The sequence below is a fragment of the Kryptolebias marmoratus genome, linkage group LG18, assembly GCF_001649575.2.
Source record: "Kryptolebias marmoratus isolate JLee-2015 linkage group LG18, ASM164957v2, whole genome shotgun sequence".
Classification (NCBI taxonomy): Eukaryota; Metazoa; Chordata; class Actinopteri; order Cyprinodontiformes; family Rivulidae; genus Kryptolebias; species Kryptolebias marmoratus.
This window is the reverse complement of record NC_051447.1, coordinates 16,226,416-16,246,423: the sequence shown is the minus strand read 5'-3', so window position 1 is coordinate 16,246,423 and position 20,008 is coordinate 16,226,416. Positions and strand designations below refer to the sequence as shown.

Here is a 20,008-nt window from a genome sequence, read left to right as displayed (position 1 = left end):
TGTTCAGACTCCCGGACTTCCAGGGTCTTGCCAAGGTTGTTTTTTTTTTTGTTGTTTTTTTTAAATATACTGTCTGTTTATTATTAAATGCCTACATATAAATAAATAAACTTTATCAAATGTGCACTCACAGAGTGAACTCTTCTGTACAATATCGTATAATCTTAAAGTAGCAATCACATCTCACGCAGTCAAGGATGGGGGGGTGAGTCGACCTAAAAATAACACAAACAAAAAGAAAAGCACGGCGGCGCTGAGCTGACGAAGCACAAAGATGCTCATGAAGGCATTGGATACTCGGAGGCAACAACAGGTATGTTGTTTACAATGGACCAAACAGGTAGAAAGAGAACAGTTTCAGCACGAGTCGCACCGATCTAAACATCACCGGATCGTCATCTTTCCCGTGAAATTCACACGGCCGGAACCGAAGGCGAGAGCAACCTGGCACCAGAGAGAGAAAAGGGTCGTTGAAAAGGCATCGTTGAGTCACAAACATGTGGTCTTTGCTCATTCCGTTCTGCGTACATTCCGGCACGGCTGTGGATGCGAAACAAAAAAAAAAAAAAAAGGGTCCGTCAGACATTCGGAGCGCGTGACGCCACGAGGCGGTGATGTGCAAAGAAAAAAGGCGTCTGATGTCGGATTCAGATTTAAGGCCGAGGTGGTTTTAAATGAAAATAAACAAACAATCTCAAATCGCCTTGGATATGAAGAAAACGAGCTGCAGTCAAGCTTCGGTTTAAAGCAGCGGACTCGTTGCCACACCGCTTTTCTACCTAAAACATTTTATTTTAACTCATCTCCGTGACTGAAATGAAGTTTCTCCAGCAGAATTAGCCGGATAACGTCTCAACCCTGCTTCGATTGGAGTTTAAATCGAGGGCGGGTCGTTTAAAAGCGCAGCAGCAGAAAGCTAAAAGCTAAAAGCACCCGTCTCCGTTCAGTCTGGATTGTTGACGCGTCGTAAAGCGGGCTCGCTCAGGGTCAGGAGAGAAAACTGCAGTTTGTCTGGCATTAACACAAGAAAATTAGAAACAAATAGTGGATGGTTGGTGATTGTGCAAGTTCGAAACATTTTCCATTTTCAGCGCATCACAAAAATTCAGTGTTTTTTTTTTTAATATTTACAAAAATAAATCTAAATAATACTAAAATGATGTGCAGACAAAAGCGCCGATGAGAACTGAAATAAGAGAAGCAGAGATTCAGAAATCCGTCCCCGGCGACACTCTCACTCACACACACACACACACACAGTGATCCACCCACAGGAGGGTCCTGAATTCTCAGAGAGGCGTTCCCCGGCGGCTCCCTGACCCGGCGGTGGCGGCGGCTGAGTCCAAACCGCCCGGCGGCGCCCGCTGCCGCTCTCTGACCGTATGGCTTTAGATGGAGAGATCCCTTTTCTCTTTCTCCACGTCTCCCCGTTTACCTCAGTTGGTCGTCATGGTCACGTCCCGACTGGATGCCTGCTCCTCTTCCTCTTCCTCCTCCTCTTCCTCCTCCTCCTCCTCGTTCTTCCTGCTCCTGTTCTCGTTTAGTTCCTCCTCGTCGCTTTGGGCGGCGGCCGGGGCGCCCTGAGTGGAGGAGATGGTCTTTCTGCCCCGCAGCTCCTCGGACTCGTTTTCCTCCTCGCCTTCCTCCTCTTCATCTTCATCCTCTTCTTCCTCCTCCTCCTCCTCACGGTCCAGAGCGAAGTAGCCGGTGCCCTTCACCGTGTCCTGGCGCTGATAGAACAACACGTAGCCCGCTTTGGACTTCGTAGGAGAAAAGAGAGACGAATCACTGAGCTGCTCGGGTGAATATGACGTTCTGTGATTGACAGCAGATTATAGCTTACCGCGACCACAGCGGGTCCAAAAACAACCAGAGAAAACATTAAACCAGAGAGAAACTCGCTCATAAGACATCCTGCAATCCACTTCGATTCATAAAACCTCATTTGTGTTGAGAAAACGTGTTCAATCTGCAGTGAGGCCGACCGTTTCGTTAACGAAACCCCGGTGACGAGTCGTGCCTCCATAAGCGTCTCGTTGGGTAATTCAGCACATTTCAAAACAATCTGTGAGTAACAACCTTCCGTACGATTTAACGAACCTAACTGCTGCTTTTCAGTATTTGGCCACTCACCACGATTTGATCTTCGCCGGCAGGAGACACGCTGCTGTCGTCAAAGTTGTACCACTTCCCGTCGTCTTTGTTCTTGGCGTAAGCAGTGTCTGAGAGCAACAGAGGACAAAACACTTAAAGACACGCGACAACATCAGTCAAAACTGGCTTCATGAACTCACTTCCTGTGTTTTTTTGAAGTGCTAAGTGTCATAATATCATTTTAAATGAACTGTTTAAAGGAAAATAAGATTCTCCGACTTTCAGCCGAGAGAAAAAGGTGAAGAACGACAGTAAAAGGTCAAATTTCCCGGTAAGAAAACAACACATTCAGCTCATTCAGGTTAAATCTAAATCGCTGATGAGACAAGAAGTAACTTTCTGCAACAAAGGAACGGTAAACGCTTACTTTCCTGCTTTCAACACCTGAAAATTAAATATTTTCCTCACTTAGGAGGCACAAAACAAAAAGCAGAGGAAAACCACAGAAAAAAAAGGGAAATCTTTGAAATTACGTTTTGTTTAAGGTCAACTGAGGAATTTATCAGCTGCTGAAATGTTTTTCTATGCAGAAGTTCAGTCATGTAAAATAAAAAGCTCCTAAAATGTGTCATGTCTGATCTTTGATTTGAGCAGTTTTGGCTCAAAACAAAACAAATTTTAAAAAATAAGAAGTGTTGGATCTATCTGCTTACTCAGAGGTCTGCATAATTTAACATTTAGGAGTTTAGTCCCCTTCAGTAAAACACTAATCCAAACAAGAGGCCTTTATTAAAGCTATCTGCCTAAAAAAAGAAGCAATTAGTACTTTTTATCTCAGTGAGAAATCCAGAGAGAAAACTCAAGTAAAGCAGGTCTGTTTGTGGCGCCGTGAAGCCTTACAGTGGCCTCCGCCCATCCCGCCGTAGTGGTTGGACACGGCGATGAGGTCGTAGCGGCACGGCCCGGCGTTGGGGTTGATCAGGAACTCGGACATGTCCAGATCCCTGCGGAGGCAAGGCGGCGTGGCGTCATCAGAAAAGGCGGTTGTAAACCCACGTCACCAGATGTGTGTGTGTGTGTGTACCTGAGAGGAAAGTCAACGAGAGAGTCCAGTTTATCCCTCATGTATCGGCTGTAAGAGAAGCGCTTCAGATGAACCACCAGAACCGGAGGCAGAGACCACAGGTCCAGCTTCTTTGTGGCCTGTTGATGCTGCTTACAGTTTGGACAGTACCTGTTAGACGAGACACACGGGTTCAAGTCCGGGGGGCAGGGGGGGAAGCTGCACCGTTACCACCTGAGCTATCAAAGAAAACTAAGGCCTGCGGTTTTTTTGACCCCCTCTGGGCTTCTGTAGAAACAGAGGTGGAGCACAGCAGCGTCTGGAACGACATTCAAGTTTGGTGACGATCCGGTCAAAGCCCGAGTTTTAACACCTACTCTAACATGGCCGCCTCGGTGCACAAAGCAGGGGCTGCAGAGACACGACCTGAAATCCCTCGAGATGAGCCGGACCTCCTGGTCCAACGTCAGCGCCCGACCTACAGAACGAACGGAGCACAAACTCCGTACGGTCCCTGTCCGGCGTGGCCAAACACTCGAGCCCAGAGCAGTCTTTTTAGTCCCGATTTGATGCAAAATCCATTTTAATCAACTGGTTTTCATACATGAGCCTTCTTATTCCTGTGTGGTTAAAGTCAGAGCATTTCCCTTAAAGATACGGCACCTCAAACCAAATCTGCTTTTATTCATTTAGTTCTCAACAAGGTGGCAACAACAGTGCTGTATCAACCAAAAGTGGACATCATCGTTAACATTTCCATTTATTTTTGCAAATTGCAACAGATGACAGAGTCAGAAAAACAATGTTTTCCTCATTGTGTTTTCAAAAACTGGGAAATACTAAAATCAGTTTAATGCATCGCAGCATAAGCAGCCCGTGGTGGCGTTTGTCGGGTTAAAGTTTCGTGCAGCTGAGTGACACAAAGACGCCCGGGCTGGGTTGAAGGACGGTTTCTTACCAGGGGTCCTCCACTCCCAGTTTCTCCTTCGTCGTGAACAACTCGATGCAGTCCTTCAGCTTGAAGAAAGCCTTCTTCTGAGGCTTGTACTCCATGCTCTTGTGCTTGTCGAAGTCCTGCAGCGAGAAACAAAAACGCCACCGCTGAGCGCCTGGAACACGACTCTTGGACCAAAAAGGAAACTACGAGGGCTTTAATGAGCGCCGCGCTCTCGTAAACACATTCATACAGGAGACTATTTCAGCTCATTACTGTCAGAACTGCACAACGAGCTCAGCCCAGGAACAGAAACGTCGACTCAGCTGAGAAAATAAACACATTTATCCAACCGTGTCAACACGTCCATGAGGTATTTTTAAGATTTAAATCAGCTGTCAGATCCCAATCTGTAAATTATCGCACGCAGTTTAAAAAACTAAATAAATACGAGGTGGAACAGCTCTTATATTCAACATGGAACTTTTCCCGAGTACTTGCGAGGTGTGGCTTTATAACAAACCTAAACGAGCTGCGAGGATTCAGATAAAGAAAAACGAGATCGAAGCAACAAACTGATTGCTGCTGTCGTTCCTTTAAAAATCAGTCTCTGATAAACTAACAGACGTAAATATAGTTTAATTAGAACGCTCATGATGTCTCATCAGAGGACACAAGTCGCCACTCTCCATTTTGAGGGGATTTATTAAAAAAATATACTTTTTTGACACCAAACTTATCATAAAGTCTGACTATTTAGAATTTAACTGCCCTGGAGACCAAAAGACATAACTTTTAGGGGTGGGGCTTATATTTTATGTTTTGTTGCATCACAATGAGGACATGATTGATTCTGGATCAACTTTAAAAAAAGTCAAACGTCGATTATAACTCTGACGTGCGGCGCCCGGACCGTTTATGTAGAAACTGCTCCGTCTGCACTGAAAGCCACCGTTTGGAGCCACGTTATACGCAAGTTGTGTAAACGTCTCCCCGCAGAGGAGGAGGACGAGCCGCCGGTCACCGCCGCCGCCGAACGGTGTCTCGCTGACCATCCGGCGCACGACATTCGCGGGAGAGTCTGCAGAACGTATCTGAGCCTCTGCGGGAACAGAATAATGTGTATGGTTTGAAACGCAGCTTTCCGAGCTGAGAACATGAAAAATAAACAACTATTTAAAAAAAAACTGGCCACGCTGAACGCAGCCACACTGCTTGCTCGTCAAACACTGAATTCAGTGACCCTGAAGCGGAAAATTTGTCTGTTTTTTTTATAAATTTGAGTCCAACAGTGGCAGCTCAGTGAGATAGCATCCTTTGGAGCCACAGCAGAACACACTGAAGACAGTAACACACCGCACTTTACAGCGAGACTGAAAACAAGGTTGTGGAAACAGAAAAGCGGCTAAGACGGCTCCAACACGTGATGCATGAACATCCACTGCCACAGATTCTTATCAGCATCTCATCAGCTTCTCTGACTGAAGGGTAGAGCGAAATCTTTTGTTTCTTTGAGGTCTGAGGGATTCTACGCTCAGGGGTTTGTTTGTTTGAAGAGCCGCATCGCGTCCCTCTGAATCGTAATCGAGCCTGAAGAGGATTGTAAAGTTTTACCTCAACGACTGTTTCATCAAAATACTTCTTCTTGATCTCTGGTTCCCAGTCCAAAGACAGATAGGAGCGGTCTGTAAAAGAAAAGCGAGCAACATGTGACTATAATCCTAGTCATTATTTGTCACCATAAGATGAATTTACACCAAACCAGGAACTGAACTCTGAACTCAGCCCGCTTCTTACCGCTGAGTCTGAGGTGTGCCTCGTCGAAGCGGATCAGCTTGGTGTCCTCCTTGATGAGCGAGAAGTCCGTTTTGCCCATGTTGTTAAACTGGAATGTGAAGAGTCTCTTCCTGTTGTGCCCGGCTGTTTGCTGTCCCTTGGTGGGGTTCTGGGGAGCGACTACGCCGTTCTCCAGCTCGTTGTCTCCGCCCACAGAGTCCTCGGACTGGCTGTTCTCGTTCTCAGACGGCAGCTCCTGATCCTGACTGGACTCGTCGTCCTGCTCGTCGGTCTCCATCTCACCTGAAAGAGCACAGAGGAGCTTTCCGATCGTCTCGTCGACAATTTAATACTTTCACATTTCAATTTATTTATTTCTTTTTAATTTGCGCTCACTTGGGGACCCCTCCTCCAGCAGTCCATTAGTGGCGTTTCCGTTCACAGTGTGTTGTTTGGATGGTTGCGTCTCCTCATTGTCCTCCTCGTCTTCCTCTACAGAAGATCGGACAAACCGGCTGCAAACAAGAAACCAGAACCGATCAGATCATCTTTAAACCAACGACTCTGTAAACACAGTGGTTTTATTTCCTTCAGTGTAACTGACCCAAAACAGAAAGAAATGAACCTACCAGAGTCGCAGGAGCAGCATGTTGTACAGTTTGTCTTCATTCAGTGATCTGGGGACGGCGATGAGGAAGGGCAGCCCGAACAGCGGCGTGCTGGTGTGGTTGTAACCCGACTGTTTGTACTTTTCCCTCAAGTGGACCGGGATCACCACATGGTCCGTGTCCTCCACTTTGTTCACAGCTACCTCAAAGCTACACGTCAGCACAGACGAAGGAGTTAAAACTCACGTTTCCGGTCATTTACACGATTTTAGCGAAACGAGGACGGCTGGCTCGGAAAGGAAATCTGAGAGGGGAGGATTTCAGCTCGACACTCACACGTAGATGTCGTCTCGCTCCATGATACTGCTGAGGTTCTCGTTCGTGGCGAAGATCCGATGGAAACGGTGGTTGTAGATGTCAGTTACAATCATCTAAAAAAAGGACAGGGAATGGAAAGAAATACGTCAGATTTTAAACCCGAATCGCCACAGATGAGTTGCACATTTTTCTCCTTTGCGAACCAAAAACGAGACTTCTGTCAGCCGCATTTAGTTAAGTTAATAAGTTGATTTCTCGCATCTCTTGTCTGCCACCATTTGTAACCCTGTGTTGATGAAGTGTCTGGTTTTAAAGCTTGTGCTTGCGTAAAACTAGCACGTTGTGTTTACATCACTGGTCATATGAGAAGCTACAGCTGCAAATATCTGATCTGGGAACGACTGAAAACATCTGTCTTTCCGCTAAAGACAGAAGCTAAAGCAGGGGACTCCAATCCTGGCCTTTTTTGGGCCACAATCCTGCATGTTTTCCTTGTTTCCCTGCTCCAACATACCTGATTCAGTGGTTAAATCCCCCCTTCATGTTCTGCAGAAGCCTGTTAATCACCCGTTGATTCAAACCAGGTGGGTTGGAGCAGAGAAACAAGTGAAACATGCAGGATGGCGGCCTTCAACGACCAGGGTTTCCTACCCCTGAGCTAAAGGATAGTAGTATCATTCCCAGCTGCTACCACACCAACTTTTAGCACAATATCTGTGAAACTCCCTGAATTATAGTCATTCAGATGAGCAAGTTGAAGAGGTACATCCAATGATTCTTCTGTATCGGAGTTCATGAGATATTTTGCTAACAGACAGATAGTTAATGGTAAAATTATAATACAGATACACATTTCTTTTAGAGTTTAGTATGCTAGTTTGAGAGGGTTAAATGAATTAAACAGCTAAAAAGTGGCCTGAAGATGCACTTTCAGAAAGAAGCAGCGTCCTCCTCCCTGAACGCTCGTTTTCAAAGACGGGGACGGTTAAAATAGATCGTTGGGCCGTACTTCCTGAGGAGCGTCACGTTACAGAGTCACGGCTAAAAACGGTTCGTCTTCCTGCAGACTCACAGGTTTACCTTCTCAGCAGGAACCCCCGACAGGCAGGAGAGGGACGAACACAGGTCAGAGATGTAGCCCACCTTTGGCACAGTCAGCTTGTACTGAAACAGAAGGATGCAATTAAAGATTATTTAGATGATTATTATTATTAGATCACCGCATCCGGATAAGACGCCTCGTTACCTGTGTGGGTTTAGCCAGAGGATCCAGTCTGACCAGGTAGACCTCGAGTGTTCGCTCCTTCTTCATGGGCAGTGGCAGCGTCAAGTAGCAGAAAGGATCGAAGGTCACGGAGACCTTGGCGCACACAGGACACACTAAAGTTGACTTGAAAAGACCGTGGAAGATGTCCACGATGATGGAGTCGTTCCTCTTGATGTGGTTCTCCCACGCCTCCTCCGCCACAACCTGAGGCCGGAACAAAAGCGTGAAATCCGACTTAGGCTGGGAAAAGGAGCCCATGAAGCAAACGCTAACAGACTGAACTTCGCGGCACCTTGTCGGGCCGTCCGTTTGCGTCCTTGAGCTGGATGTAGGGCTTCTTCCTGATGCGGTTAAGGTCCTCGTGGAGGCCGTCCAGGAGGAAGGCCAGCAGCTCATGGGAGTCCTGCTGCTGGTAGCCTGAGAACTGTGGGGCGAAGCGGCCCACCTGCGTCTATAAAATTAAAAAGATAAAGACACCAAAATTACAGAGAGACATAAACATTAAAGCTAACTTTTTATTCTAGTCCGTCAGCTTTAAAGGCCGCTAATTTTCTTTTAAACAAAACGTGCAATCCAATTATTTCCCACCTTGAAGGGTCTCGGGGTGATGTAGCTGAATTTTCCCGACCACAGCTGCCTGATGAGCTCAGCGTAGGCTCTGGCGATCTCCCCCTTCATGCCGAGGGGGTTGTCCTCATTCAGCTCGTCCCTGTATTTATCTTTGAGGAAGTACTCCGTCAGCGGGGGGATATTGCTTAAACACTGAGGAGCAAAAGCGGGAAAAAAAGAAAGAAGCGCAATAAGCCACAAGCTCGCCGCGTGCTATGCTTTCAGGATGAACTTCCTCGGGCGGCGCGTACGCTACCTGCACGGCAGAGTTCATGAAACAGGTGTTTCCCAGGTTGGACAGCCCGCAGAGGCCTGAGCGCTCGCTCTGTTTGTTCTGGTCTGAGTAGTCATAGCTGTTGCAGTAGGACGGGTACGATGGCAGACTGTAACTCGAGTTCTTCACACTGAACAGCAAATATACAAAAATATATGACACAGGGTTGAAAACATGTTTATAAAACTGCCACAAGCTTTAATCCATACAACGCTATATCTATTTTAACCATCTAAGTCCTAAAGTCCTTCTAGTAAAGGTTTTTGGTCAGCCCTTCCCAGCTGCATTAATCTGTGGACCTCTGTGAGGCTGAAAGAGTGCCGCTGGTCGACTCTGGCTCCCACTGGGCAAAGGACGCTGCTGTGATGGTGGTGGACGCAGGGGTCTCGCAGCTCAGCACGCAGTGGTCCACCCTCCTGCTGTCCAGCTCCACCGCCTCGGGCCTCAGGCACCACCAGCAACACAGGAGCATGACATCTCAGCCCCGCCCCGGCCCGTGACGGCCCACATGTCCACGCGGAGCTCGGCGACCAGCAGCCCGGACTCCGAAAGCACGCGACGGGCCGCAAGGGCGAAAGTCTGGCTCCGAACTTTACGGTCGACTCGGCTCGATCCGACCTGACTCAGGCAGCGGTTTGAACGCAGCCCGGGTGAATTTCAGGCCTGAATTTGACTTCCGGGTACAAGAAAGCCTACGAAATATCCCGAAAACCAAAAGCAGAAACGGTCGACCCTCCTTCGTCTCGTCCTCTCTGCCTCAGACCCCTTCGCTCTGTCCTCTCCTGTCCAGTGCTCCTCCCTCTATCCTCCTGCTCTCTGCCGCTCTACGGGTCCCCTCAGATATTTATAGAAGTGGTGAGGATGCTGCTGAAGCTAGAGGTGCACAGAGAAGGAGAGAGAGAGAGAGGGAGAATAGAGAGGGTGGGGGGGACGCTGATAGAAGAGAAATGAGATGGGGATGGAGGGAGCAGCTGATTCATTGCATTAAGCTGAGGCTGCAGTATTCTCTACTCCCTGCCCTTCCTCTGAAACACAGAAGATCACACAAATCATCACCTTTTCTCGCATGTGCACACACACCTGGGTGCGTTATCTCACAACCTGACACACTAACACAAACTCTCAGAGTTTTTTTTTCCTGCTTTGCTGTTGAGCCGCACGCCACGGCGCATTTACCAGCTCTCTCAAGTAAACATTTAGGAAGAGATGCTCCGAATAAACAAACTAAGACCTCGGGGATGAGCTCGCTTTATGGCCGGATCAGTATGCGCGAGCGGTAAGGAGCCAGGTGATGAGAGGAAAGAGCAGAGGAAATGGATGCCTGAAGGTCACACGGACTGCAGAAGACGTGCGCGAGACCGCACGAGCTACAGGACACAGCACCGCCGCCGAGCCTGCCCAGACCGCGCCGGAACCGCAAATTCAGGACGACAATAGACACGGGAACGCTTCGTATGAAAAATACAGGCCCCCATGCATAATTAAGAGGAACCGGCAGCGCTGACTGGGGAGTGAATCAGGGATAAAAGAGCTGGTGAGCGAAGATACAATTTCTCCAAGTCACCCAGTTCTCCGCTCTATCAATACATGTAAAGCAAAGACATTAAATGTCAATTTATAGCCATATTCTAAGTAGAGAGTAGGACAAAAAGGCTGAGTTCAAATCAACACTTTCTGATTGTATCAACATTGATTTTTCTTCTTTTTTTTTTTGATGGATCTAAGCTTGTGGCTTTTCCAAACCCATGCCCTGAAACACGGGGCAAATCAGACAAACAGCGGGTGGAAGGAGGAGACCATCTGAGGGCAAAGGTGAGAAAGCTCACCTGCAAATTTAATTCAACTCGGCGACGGAGGAGAGGGAGTCGAGATTTCACAGAGCAGAAAAAAAAAAAAAAGAGCTGAAAACTGCACAGAAAACTGAGCTGATGTTCGAAGATTTGAGTTTAATTTGCTTTTCTTTCTGACCAAGTAAAAGGTAATCTGCTGATTCAGCATTCAAAATATTGTTTTCCTGTTTTTAACTTTTCTGTAAGATTTTAGCAATCTATATAATCTGCATACTTCGTGCATTTTAGCCATTTATACATCAAAACGTTCAGCTCATTCAGGAAACGGGGAGTGGGAGATGCAGGGAGTCAAATCTTAATAAAAACACCCGTTTTAAGAAGCAGAGCGCACTCAAAAGCTTCTTTAAAGAAACGTGCTTGTTTTAAACTTGTTCCAATCTAACTCGCAGTACCAAGAAGATCAAGATGTCGAGTTTTAGTGTTAATAAAGACAACAAGAAAACGTTGTGTTAAACAGAGCGGGGAGTTGAAAGATGTGAAACGAGCAGCTTCTTGAATCGGAAGTGACTTATGATAGTTTGCAGCGCCGCAAATAAACAGTAAGAGACATAAACCCTTGGAAATATGCATGTGTGTGTGTTCTGGAGCACCTCGCTGCAAGATGCAAGGGTTTTTGTCCCATCAGCACGAACATCTACACTCCGTTATCGCGCCTTATTTGAATAAATCTGCAGGCGGAGGCTTTTTTTTTTTAAATTTGAGAACATATTAGACTTGAGGGAAATTGGCAGCATTTTGAGTTCGAGCTGCTTCTCCATTATGTTATGATTTAAATGTTACAATTCCAACATAAAACAACGGTTTTATGACAGAATATAAGGCGAGAAAAATCATAAAATTCTGTAACCCGATTTCAGTTCAGGTGTGACCTTTTAACTAATAAATTTAAACGCTGGGTAAGATGTTCAGGAGTGCCAGCGGGCCATTTTAAAGAGACCACTGCTGCTGCTCAAAGTGTTTCCCAGAGATTAGTCCTAATTAGGCTCCTTCCACATCCCTGCGATCAGCTCTTTCAGCTGAAAACGCATCATCAGGATTACAGCCCGGGTCAGACCTGAACACGTTTAAGCCAAAACATCGCTGTAGTTTTTTTGTTTGTTTTTTTTTATCTCTGGCTGTTCACATCCAAACTCAACCCCACACATCTGCTGTCCAACCCACGGCTAAGGCCTTACTTCCTGCTGTTGAAGCTGCTGCTATGATTGTTTGTGAGAGATGAAGGCGAGATCTTTGGCAAAGCAGAGAGATTGGAAGCGCCAGATGACCTTCAAAAAAAAAGATAAAAGAATAGATCATGAGTTAGAGCAGAAAAAAAAAAAAAAAACAAGGAGCAGTCACCGAAAGAAAAAGGTGTGCGAGCGAGCGAGTCGATCAAATCAAACGGAGATGAATGAAAATAAAACGGAGCGATGTGTTGCAACAGAGGTTCAAGCAAAAGAGGCAGACTGAGGCAAAGTCACAGAGAGGAAACTTTGGGAGATGTTACAGCGAAATGTTACCTTTTATCCTTCAAACTTACGACATGCAAGTCAATACAACACCTACAGGTAATCTGTGTGTCAGCAGTACTGTCTGAGAGTGCGGCAGCTGCAATCAGTTTCTGTTGAGCAACTCCTTAAAGTCAACAAAGTAATAAAGCCGAGCTACGTGTCCCGCACTCACTTGGTTGCCATGGTGCCCCGGGGCCACGTGCCGTCTTCGTTCTTCTGCTCTATTACAAGAACCTGCGGGAGACGGCACAAAGAAAAAAAAAAAAAAAAAAAAGAGGGCTCCATCTGCTTCTGCTGTTTCGGAGAAACCAAAACGCTCAAAAAAAAACGTTTTAAACACCCTGAAAACAAAAGAAGGGGGCGGTTGTGCAAAACCCAAAAAAAGGCTGGATTTCATTTTTTGAAAATAAACTTAATTAGATTTTAGATTTGAATATATCTACATTATAAATTGCTCGTTTTTGTTTTGATGTTACATTTTTTTTAACAAATATCGATAATATCCTTTAGACCAGGGGTTCCCAAACTTTTCTGCTTTCGACCCATAAATTAATAAAGACAAAGGTGTGTGACCCCATCTGTTAGCTGTTTAAACATCCAAAAAAGGTACTGACCCAGTTAAATAAGAGCATAATGACTGCACAAACAGTTCCAACATCCATTATGCTATTTTTTAAAATCAATTTACGATTTGTATTTCAATTCTCTGTCATAATTATGGTGCAAATATATCATAAAAACTAGGTTTTAAATTGTAGGTTGATATCTGGAGGTTATCTAAGGACCCATACTTGGTGTTGGGTGACCCACATTGGGGTCCCGACCCCAACTTTGGGAATCAATGCTCTCTATAATGTTTCACAGAATTAAAAAAAAAAAAAAAACAAACGTAAAAAATAATCCTAATCATCTGATCGGGCTGCTGATGAAGTCTGACAGGTGTTTAAATCAGTTTGTGTGGACGTGAATGACCAGTTTTAGATCACAAGAAACAGAAATACGCTGGGAAGGCCACTGACCGCTGGAGGTGAGATTAGTGGCAGCCATCTTGCTAGGTGCTACGTCTGTCACTGTGTAATTTTTAAACGTCAAACGCACACGCCGTTAACGCCTTGTGAACATATGTTGTGTCGGTTCAAAAATGTATAAAAAATCGCCTTATTTTGAGGCTATTATGGTTGCCATTTTAACCATGCTTAATGTGAAAACAGAGGAAAACGGCGTGCTGCGATGAGCCCCCCCCAGTAAGCCCGGCCATGCGTTTACAGCGACAAAACGCAGACCCGAAACAACATCACTAAAATTACATTCTAACCAGACCAGTGCACACTTAAACTTTCAATTAAGTACTTTTTATGTCTGCTCAGTCCAACCGGAGCTCTGGTACCAGCATCTATAGTTCCCTGCATTTAGAATAATCACTTCAACTTATATAGTGTTTTTCCTCATAATAATGGAAATATTTATGCTTTAAATAACATGCACTTCAAGATGAAGTGTTTGTCCAGCCTGTACATTCATTTAACATTATTCAGAATATATGTTTTATATATAAAATAGATGTTTTATAATAATATTGTTAATATATTTTCAGTTAGCTGGTAAACAGCCACCCCCAGTACAGTCTTATAGCAGACTAGTTTGGAGAGAGCAACAAGCCCTGGTATAATAAAAGACTATTAACTATTAATATCAATTATTGGCAAATCATTAGGCTTCTTGGCTGCGTTTCCTCAGAAATTCATAGTCTGTTGTTACGCTGGCGGTAACTAAAAGCCGCTTGCGTAGCAACTACCAAGATGGCGGCACGAACTCTCGCCTCAGCAGCACAGGCTGCGATGTGGTCGGCCATTCCAGCAGTGGTCAGCGCTCTTTGATTCAGAATCACCCAGTGTGGTTAAACTCACCAAATAATCCTGAACTGTTTTTAAACAATCCAGTGTCACATTATGTTATTGTTCTGAGAGATTTGGTCAGTTTCAATCCAGCTCTGAGTTGCTTCGACAAGCAGGGATTTTATAAACTGTCCCTCCGCTGATTTTTACAACTCAGACTCAAAGCAGAGAAAAGAATAATCCTCCAATATGCCACGCAAACAAAACTGGACCATATTTCACTGAGCTCAGGGACAGCCATCACTGTCGAGCCTTATTTGGTTATTTTCGTTAAAATGGACAAAAAAAAAAAGAAAGAGCAAAACTCAAGCAGTTCTATTCAAACGGAGACAATCAGGGATAAACTGGGAGGGTTCGGACCTGTCCTTGGTAGAGGCCGGCGTCTTGGATGGTGCTGTCGGGCTTGTTGAGCGGCTCGAAGGTGTTGCTCATGTATCTGTTCCACAGTCTGGTCTCCTTGTCGTCGGGGATGCTGAACAGCTTCCTCATTTCCTTCTCTATCATATCTGTCATTAAAAACACAAATAAATGCGTTTACGGGGTTCACACATGTAGCAACCAAGGTATGAAGTGAAAGACGCAACCACAAACACTAACAAATTAACTCAGAATCCGTCCATTTCATTTTGATTAGGTTTCACGTGTTGATTAAAAAAGCCCGGATCATTCTGAGGACAGAATAATGGAGTCTGAACGTCCAGATAAAGTTTGCTCCTAATCTGTCAGGCTTCTTTGCCAGGTTTGCTATTTTGTTGGATGAAAACACATTTTATATAATGAATCTATAACAAAGAGTGGATTTTTTTAAGTGCATTTAGGGTACGTGAAAAGAAAGAGGCAGGAAATGGGAACTTTCTTTGAATACAATCACTTTAAGAAACAAGAATCCGTAAAAACTTAACCTTCTCTCTGGTCAGTCGGGACTAAACATACAATTTAGTCCTAAATGACCAGAGATATGGTGAAGGGTCCCACTGACATACCCATAGAAAATAAAAATAAAAAAAACACCCATTTCCGTTTTTCAGAAATTTGAAATTAGAACAGAGGCTCACTGTTCAGAATAATGACAAAATAAAGCAAAACTTCAAGGTACAAATTTACAAGTTCAGTTAATTCATCTGATTGAGAATCAGCTTTATGTGACAAGTTTGCACCCAAAAAAACAACAACAAAAAAATCTGACACTGAACTGCTGCAGACTACCAAATACAGACTTTTGGGGGTTAGCACTTATAAAAGTACAAGTTCTCTCGTTGTCTTTAAGTTTTAATTCTAGGTTGTCAAGCAACAACAACAACAAAAAAATAGGAAAAATGCCAGAAAACACAAAGACATTTCCCCTCAAAATACAACCCGTCTAATGTCGGCTAAAGCATGAAGTCTGAGGGAATCCAGAATCAAAGCCCTGGCAAACATCACACAAATTCTCATGAAAGAACAATTCATTATTAGCTTTGTGAATGAGTAGCATCGCCATCATTAATAACTGGGTGTCAATTACAAAAGAACCTTAACTGCTGACAGAGATGAAGGCTTTAAGTTTTAAGATATCTGTAACATTCTGTGAGGGTTTTGGTGAAGAACACAAACTAAAACCACGTGGAGAGGCTGATGATTACCTATCGTGTCAGCTTTACTGAAGCGCCTGGTGATCACGTTGTCCATGTTGCTGTCTTCACAGAGCTTCAGCTCCGTCAGGTACACCTCCACCTTACAGTGCTTCACAAACATACCCTGCTCCACCACCTGCAAACGAACAAACAAATAAATAAATAAATTTGCGTCCATTTTGTAACCAACTTTCTTAAGCCCCGTCTTCTTGTGCAACAACGCTTCTAATGGAAAACCCCAGCTTGATATGAGAGCCGAAATTTAAACACTTCTGATGCAACAAGTTTGAATTAAATGCATGAAACGAGTCCAAAACGCTGCCAGCTGTTCGTCAGGACGGGACGGAACCACCGGCAAACAATCAGGTCGTCACCGCAATAAGGGACTCCTGACCTAAAACAACCCAAAATAAATAAACAAATAAAACTTTATTAGGCTAGTGGCTGTTTTTATACAATCCAACTCATGAAACCAAGCTGATAAAGTAAAATCTGCTGCCATGGCTGCTACTCATCGAGTCAGAGTGACATTCCTAATATAGCAGCGCCTCGCAGAAACAGCTGAGGGGTCCGAGCCTATTTATTTCACCGCTGAGCCCCTGCGTATGTACACACACACACACACACACACACACACAGCACAAGTTTCTCAAATGATACTGACATACTGCGGCAGTCATGCACGCGCAGCTAAGGTTCTCCCTTCCAGAGGTGTTTTGGGAGCTTAGAGCGAAACTCCGGGGCCGAGCGCCCGACACGGAACTTCTCAAATTAGGGCCCAGGAAAAACAATTCACCCCACCCACCCCGTTCCTCCTCCCATACTGGTCATGCCTCTCCTCTCAAAAGCGTTTCACGCTGCTGCTCTCGGAGTGACCTCAGCAGGAATTCCTCCACTTCAAAAAAAAAAAAGGGGGCAAGGAGCGCTCCGCCGGCGTTAGAAGCTAAAGAAACCACAGCTCCAGATCCTTGACAACAGCCCTCCTGAATCCTTCTAAACCACCTACGCTCTCCGGCAGCACAGGGTGACAAAACAAATGCCCCCCGCCCCACAAAAAAAGGAGAAGAAAACTAATAATGAACCTCTCGCATGTTGTGCCTTGTAGACCCCTCCATGTAGCTTTACAGGCGGCCAGAGCGTTGCCTGAAAATAGAAACCCCCGCCGGCACCCAATACGTACCATGACATAGATGGCAAAAGGGGGAGGGTCGACGGGAAGGAAGAGAAAGGGAGGACGGTGGAGGTGACAGGGCAGGAACCTCCTCCAGCTGCCATGATGCCATGATTAGCAAAATTCGAAGTGGAGAACTTAATACTGTGGGCGCCATTTTAAAGTATTATCCGTAAAATCACCTTTCAGCCAAAACTCGTGTTTTAAACCTGATAGAGTTGACTTTGTTTTCATGCCTGGACGACATTCAAAATGAAAGAATACACCTATAAACATCCTGATTCTGTACATCAAATACTACAATGGCTAAAAAGACTCTAGCTCTTGTTATTTCATTCTAAACCAGACCAGGTATTAGTCACAACCCTGGAAGACAAAGGCAGGATACATGCTCGCTGTGAAACCCTTTCAGTTGTACCTTGCGCGCGATTGGTTCCTGGCCATCTGTCAGTGCATACCAGCTGACGAGCTTATTCCAGCCTTCTGTCGGGACCAGGATGTAGTCGAGCTCGTCAATGAGGTGCTCCTTGATGGCCAACACGTCCCCGTCTATAGAGGAGGAGGACAAACAGGAAGAGAGGGTGAGGAACATGAACAACGATGAACAACGTGAAAGAAAGCCAGTTCATCCACTGATGGTGTGCTTTTCCACACACAAAGCAAAACACACAAAGAAAGAAAAAAAAGGGGTTGCTGGAGAGCTTTCTATGAACCCACACAGCTGCAGACAATATTGTGTTTTTGTGCCCGTTTTTCTAAACTCTTTGTCAGTACTTCCAGAAAAATTAAATCCCACGAAGACACAACTACGAATATTGATTTAAAAACCCAAAACGTGACGGAATAATGCTGTGTGTCAGACTTTCACGTTAACCTCAGGAGTTGCTTGCTGTAGATCTGCCAATAAAATATAAAAATTTAAGCATCTGAAGGCAAAAAATAACAGTGATGAAAATCTGCCAGCATCTGTTAGTTTTGTCCAAACGTTTTAACGGAGGTAAACGTCAGTCGGCTCAAAAAATTTAAATTATATAAACAACTGAGCCCAAAACAAAAATATACTTCTAATGGTAGGTATGTTACTATGAGTGCTGACTCAGCTTGTGACTTTCATACCAAGCAGGGTCATATTTTTATTGATTGTCAAGTTGGAATAATAGGAGTCTTCGTTGGTCATTTGTCATTCTAGTTGTTTACTTTCTAAATTAACGATATTTATGGCATAACTTTGAACCTTTGAGCCAACAGCAGCATGCTTTAATACCCTTATAGTGCAAAAGAAACATTTTAAAAAAGCTAACAAAGTGTTAGTTTGGTTTGTTTGATTGATTAGTTATGTAATAATTCAATTAATAACACACACAAATTAAACATTACTTCAATCATAGCGATCCAGCATGTGAAAGAAAGAGAGAAGTCTGCTCAAATATTAATTAATACCTGTATTAGGCTGCACGCAAGAAAAAGTATAATTGTAATTGCTTCTATGAACCCAAATATATCTATCTAAATAAACCACATTCACATACACTGTCTATAAATAAATATTTATTTCGGAATTAATTATATCTGATGATATCAGGCTTTTCTTCATGTAAACAGTTTTTGAACTTCAAGTTCATGTTATCAAGAACCTAAATACTATTTGACTCAGCACATTTTTTAAAATGATCAGGACAATATAATCTCTCTGCAGTAAGAAACTGGTTACAAATAAAGGTTTACTACTTGTTAGTAAAACAACTGATTGATATTATTCTAACAGCTGAAAAGGCTAGATTATTTAGAACATTCATCAAAAAGAACTTCTGATGAAAATTTCATGGTAATATTTAAAAACAAACAAACAGGATGTTGTTGACCAGTTTCAAAACATAGCAACTTTGCTGTTTGTTTTTAAAGCTTCAGATGTGATCTTGGCATCATTTGAAAGCTGTGTTCTCCATCTTTCAGCTGAAACAGAGCTGTTCTCCCCCTCGTCTCACCTTTGAGGAGGCCCGAGTTGTCCACCGGTCCTGGGTAGACATTCTGGTCCCCCATCTGGTATTTGTCCCAGCTGTCATATCCCACATATTTCTTCCACTGCTTGAACCAGTGGCTGTCCACCAAGTACCTGGGGGAAAAAAAATAAACAAATAAATAAACAAAGAGGCAGTTTTAGCGGCGGTTGGACGGGAGCAGTTTGTTGGAACTCAGCCCTCGGGGTTTCTGACACAAACCGGTTAAATGTGTCACCCAGCTCGGCTCAGGTTGCTACAAGCCCAGCCAGCTGGCCCTGAGATTATGACAGGTGGTGTTATTTTTTTTTTTAAATTAATTTTATTTCCGACTCCGCCTAAGTAAAGTCGACGGGCGAACCCGCTGACTGAACCACTTCGAAGCAACGGTTGCTAACCGACTAGCTGTTAGCTTGCTACTTAGCCAAACGCTAAGTAGCACGCTGAGCTCGTGCTGTCAGGTAAAAAGATAATTAGTGAAATAGAAAACGCTCAGCACATTAGCCGGAATATGTCATTTAAACGTTACGGAAGCGGGAGTAGTTCATTTAAGAGTAGCGGGTAGCGTCAGTCGAGGCTGACAGGCGCTCGTTAGCTTCTCCAGGCACTGTCAACACGGCCCGCCGCCTCGGCTTTTCCTAACATTTTTGGCGTTGTCAGCCCCGGCAGAGGCAGCCGGCGGCCGCGGGGCGACCTTGAACGGATTTCAGCTCAAGCCTTACCAGGTGTCCCCCTTCCTTAGCTGTGTTTTCAACAGTGCCGCGACCTCTCCTCTCTGAGTATCCAGATCAGCCGCTCCTCCTTCTGCCATCTTTACTCGGACGTTGCATGGTGGGAAAAGCGTGCCGCGTCACGGAGGCACGTAGAGCGTGACGCAGCGGCGGCCAATCAAAAGCGGTGAAATCATTTTTTTTAACAAAGCGTGTTCAAGGTACGGAGCCCGGGAAGTGCCAGTTGTTAAAAGTTAAATAAAAAGTGGTCTGAAGCGGATATAAATTAAAAGAAAGTCATCAAAGCTGCTTGTTTTCAGAGTCTCTCATTTAAAAATA

The 20,008-nt window shown here is 44.6% G+C and overlaps 1 protein-coding gene across 6 annotated transcripts; it reads right to left on the bottom strand.

Moving 5' to 3' along the window:
- On the bottom strand, window positions 1–19,808 carry LOC108240990 (ubiquitin carboxyl-terminal hydrolase 15). 6 transcript variants are annotated; one of them, XM_017424841.3, is made up of 22 exons: window positions 19,682–19,808; window positions 18,948–19,075; window positions 17,381–17,511; window positions 15,801–15,927; window positions 14,539–14,684; window positions 12,456–12,517; window positions 11,969–12,058; window positions 8,926–9,073; window positions 8,649–8,822; window positions 8,353–8,511; window positions 8,040–8,264; window positions 7,874–7,957; window positions 6,812–6,906; window positions 6,497–6,685; window positions 6,264–6,382; window positions 5,889–6,170; window positions 5,706–5,776; window positions 4,116–4,231; window positions 3,179–3,328; window positions 2,995–3,098; window positions 2,134–2,222; window positions 1–1,760 (listed from the first exon to the last, which is right to left on the bottom strand). In XM_017424841.3, the coding sequence occupies exons 1-22, from the start codon at window positions 19,768–19,770 to the stop codon at window positions 1,437–1,439; spliced, it is 3,102 nt and encodes a 1,033-aa protein (XP_017280330.1). In that variant the 5' UTR covers window positions 19,771–19,808; the 3' UTR covers window positions 1–1,436. The 6 variants fall into 6 exon arrangements, 5 of the variants coding, with proteins under 5 accessions (XP_017280330.1, XP_017280331.1, XP_017280332.1 ...); XM_017424842.3 differs by lacking the exon at window positions 11,969–12,058; XM_017424843.3 differs by lacking the exons at window positions 17,381–17,511; window positions 18,948–19,075; window positions 19,682–19,808 and adding an exon at window positions 16,874–16,971.
- Window positions 19,809–20,008: the final 200 nt, after the last annotated feature.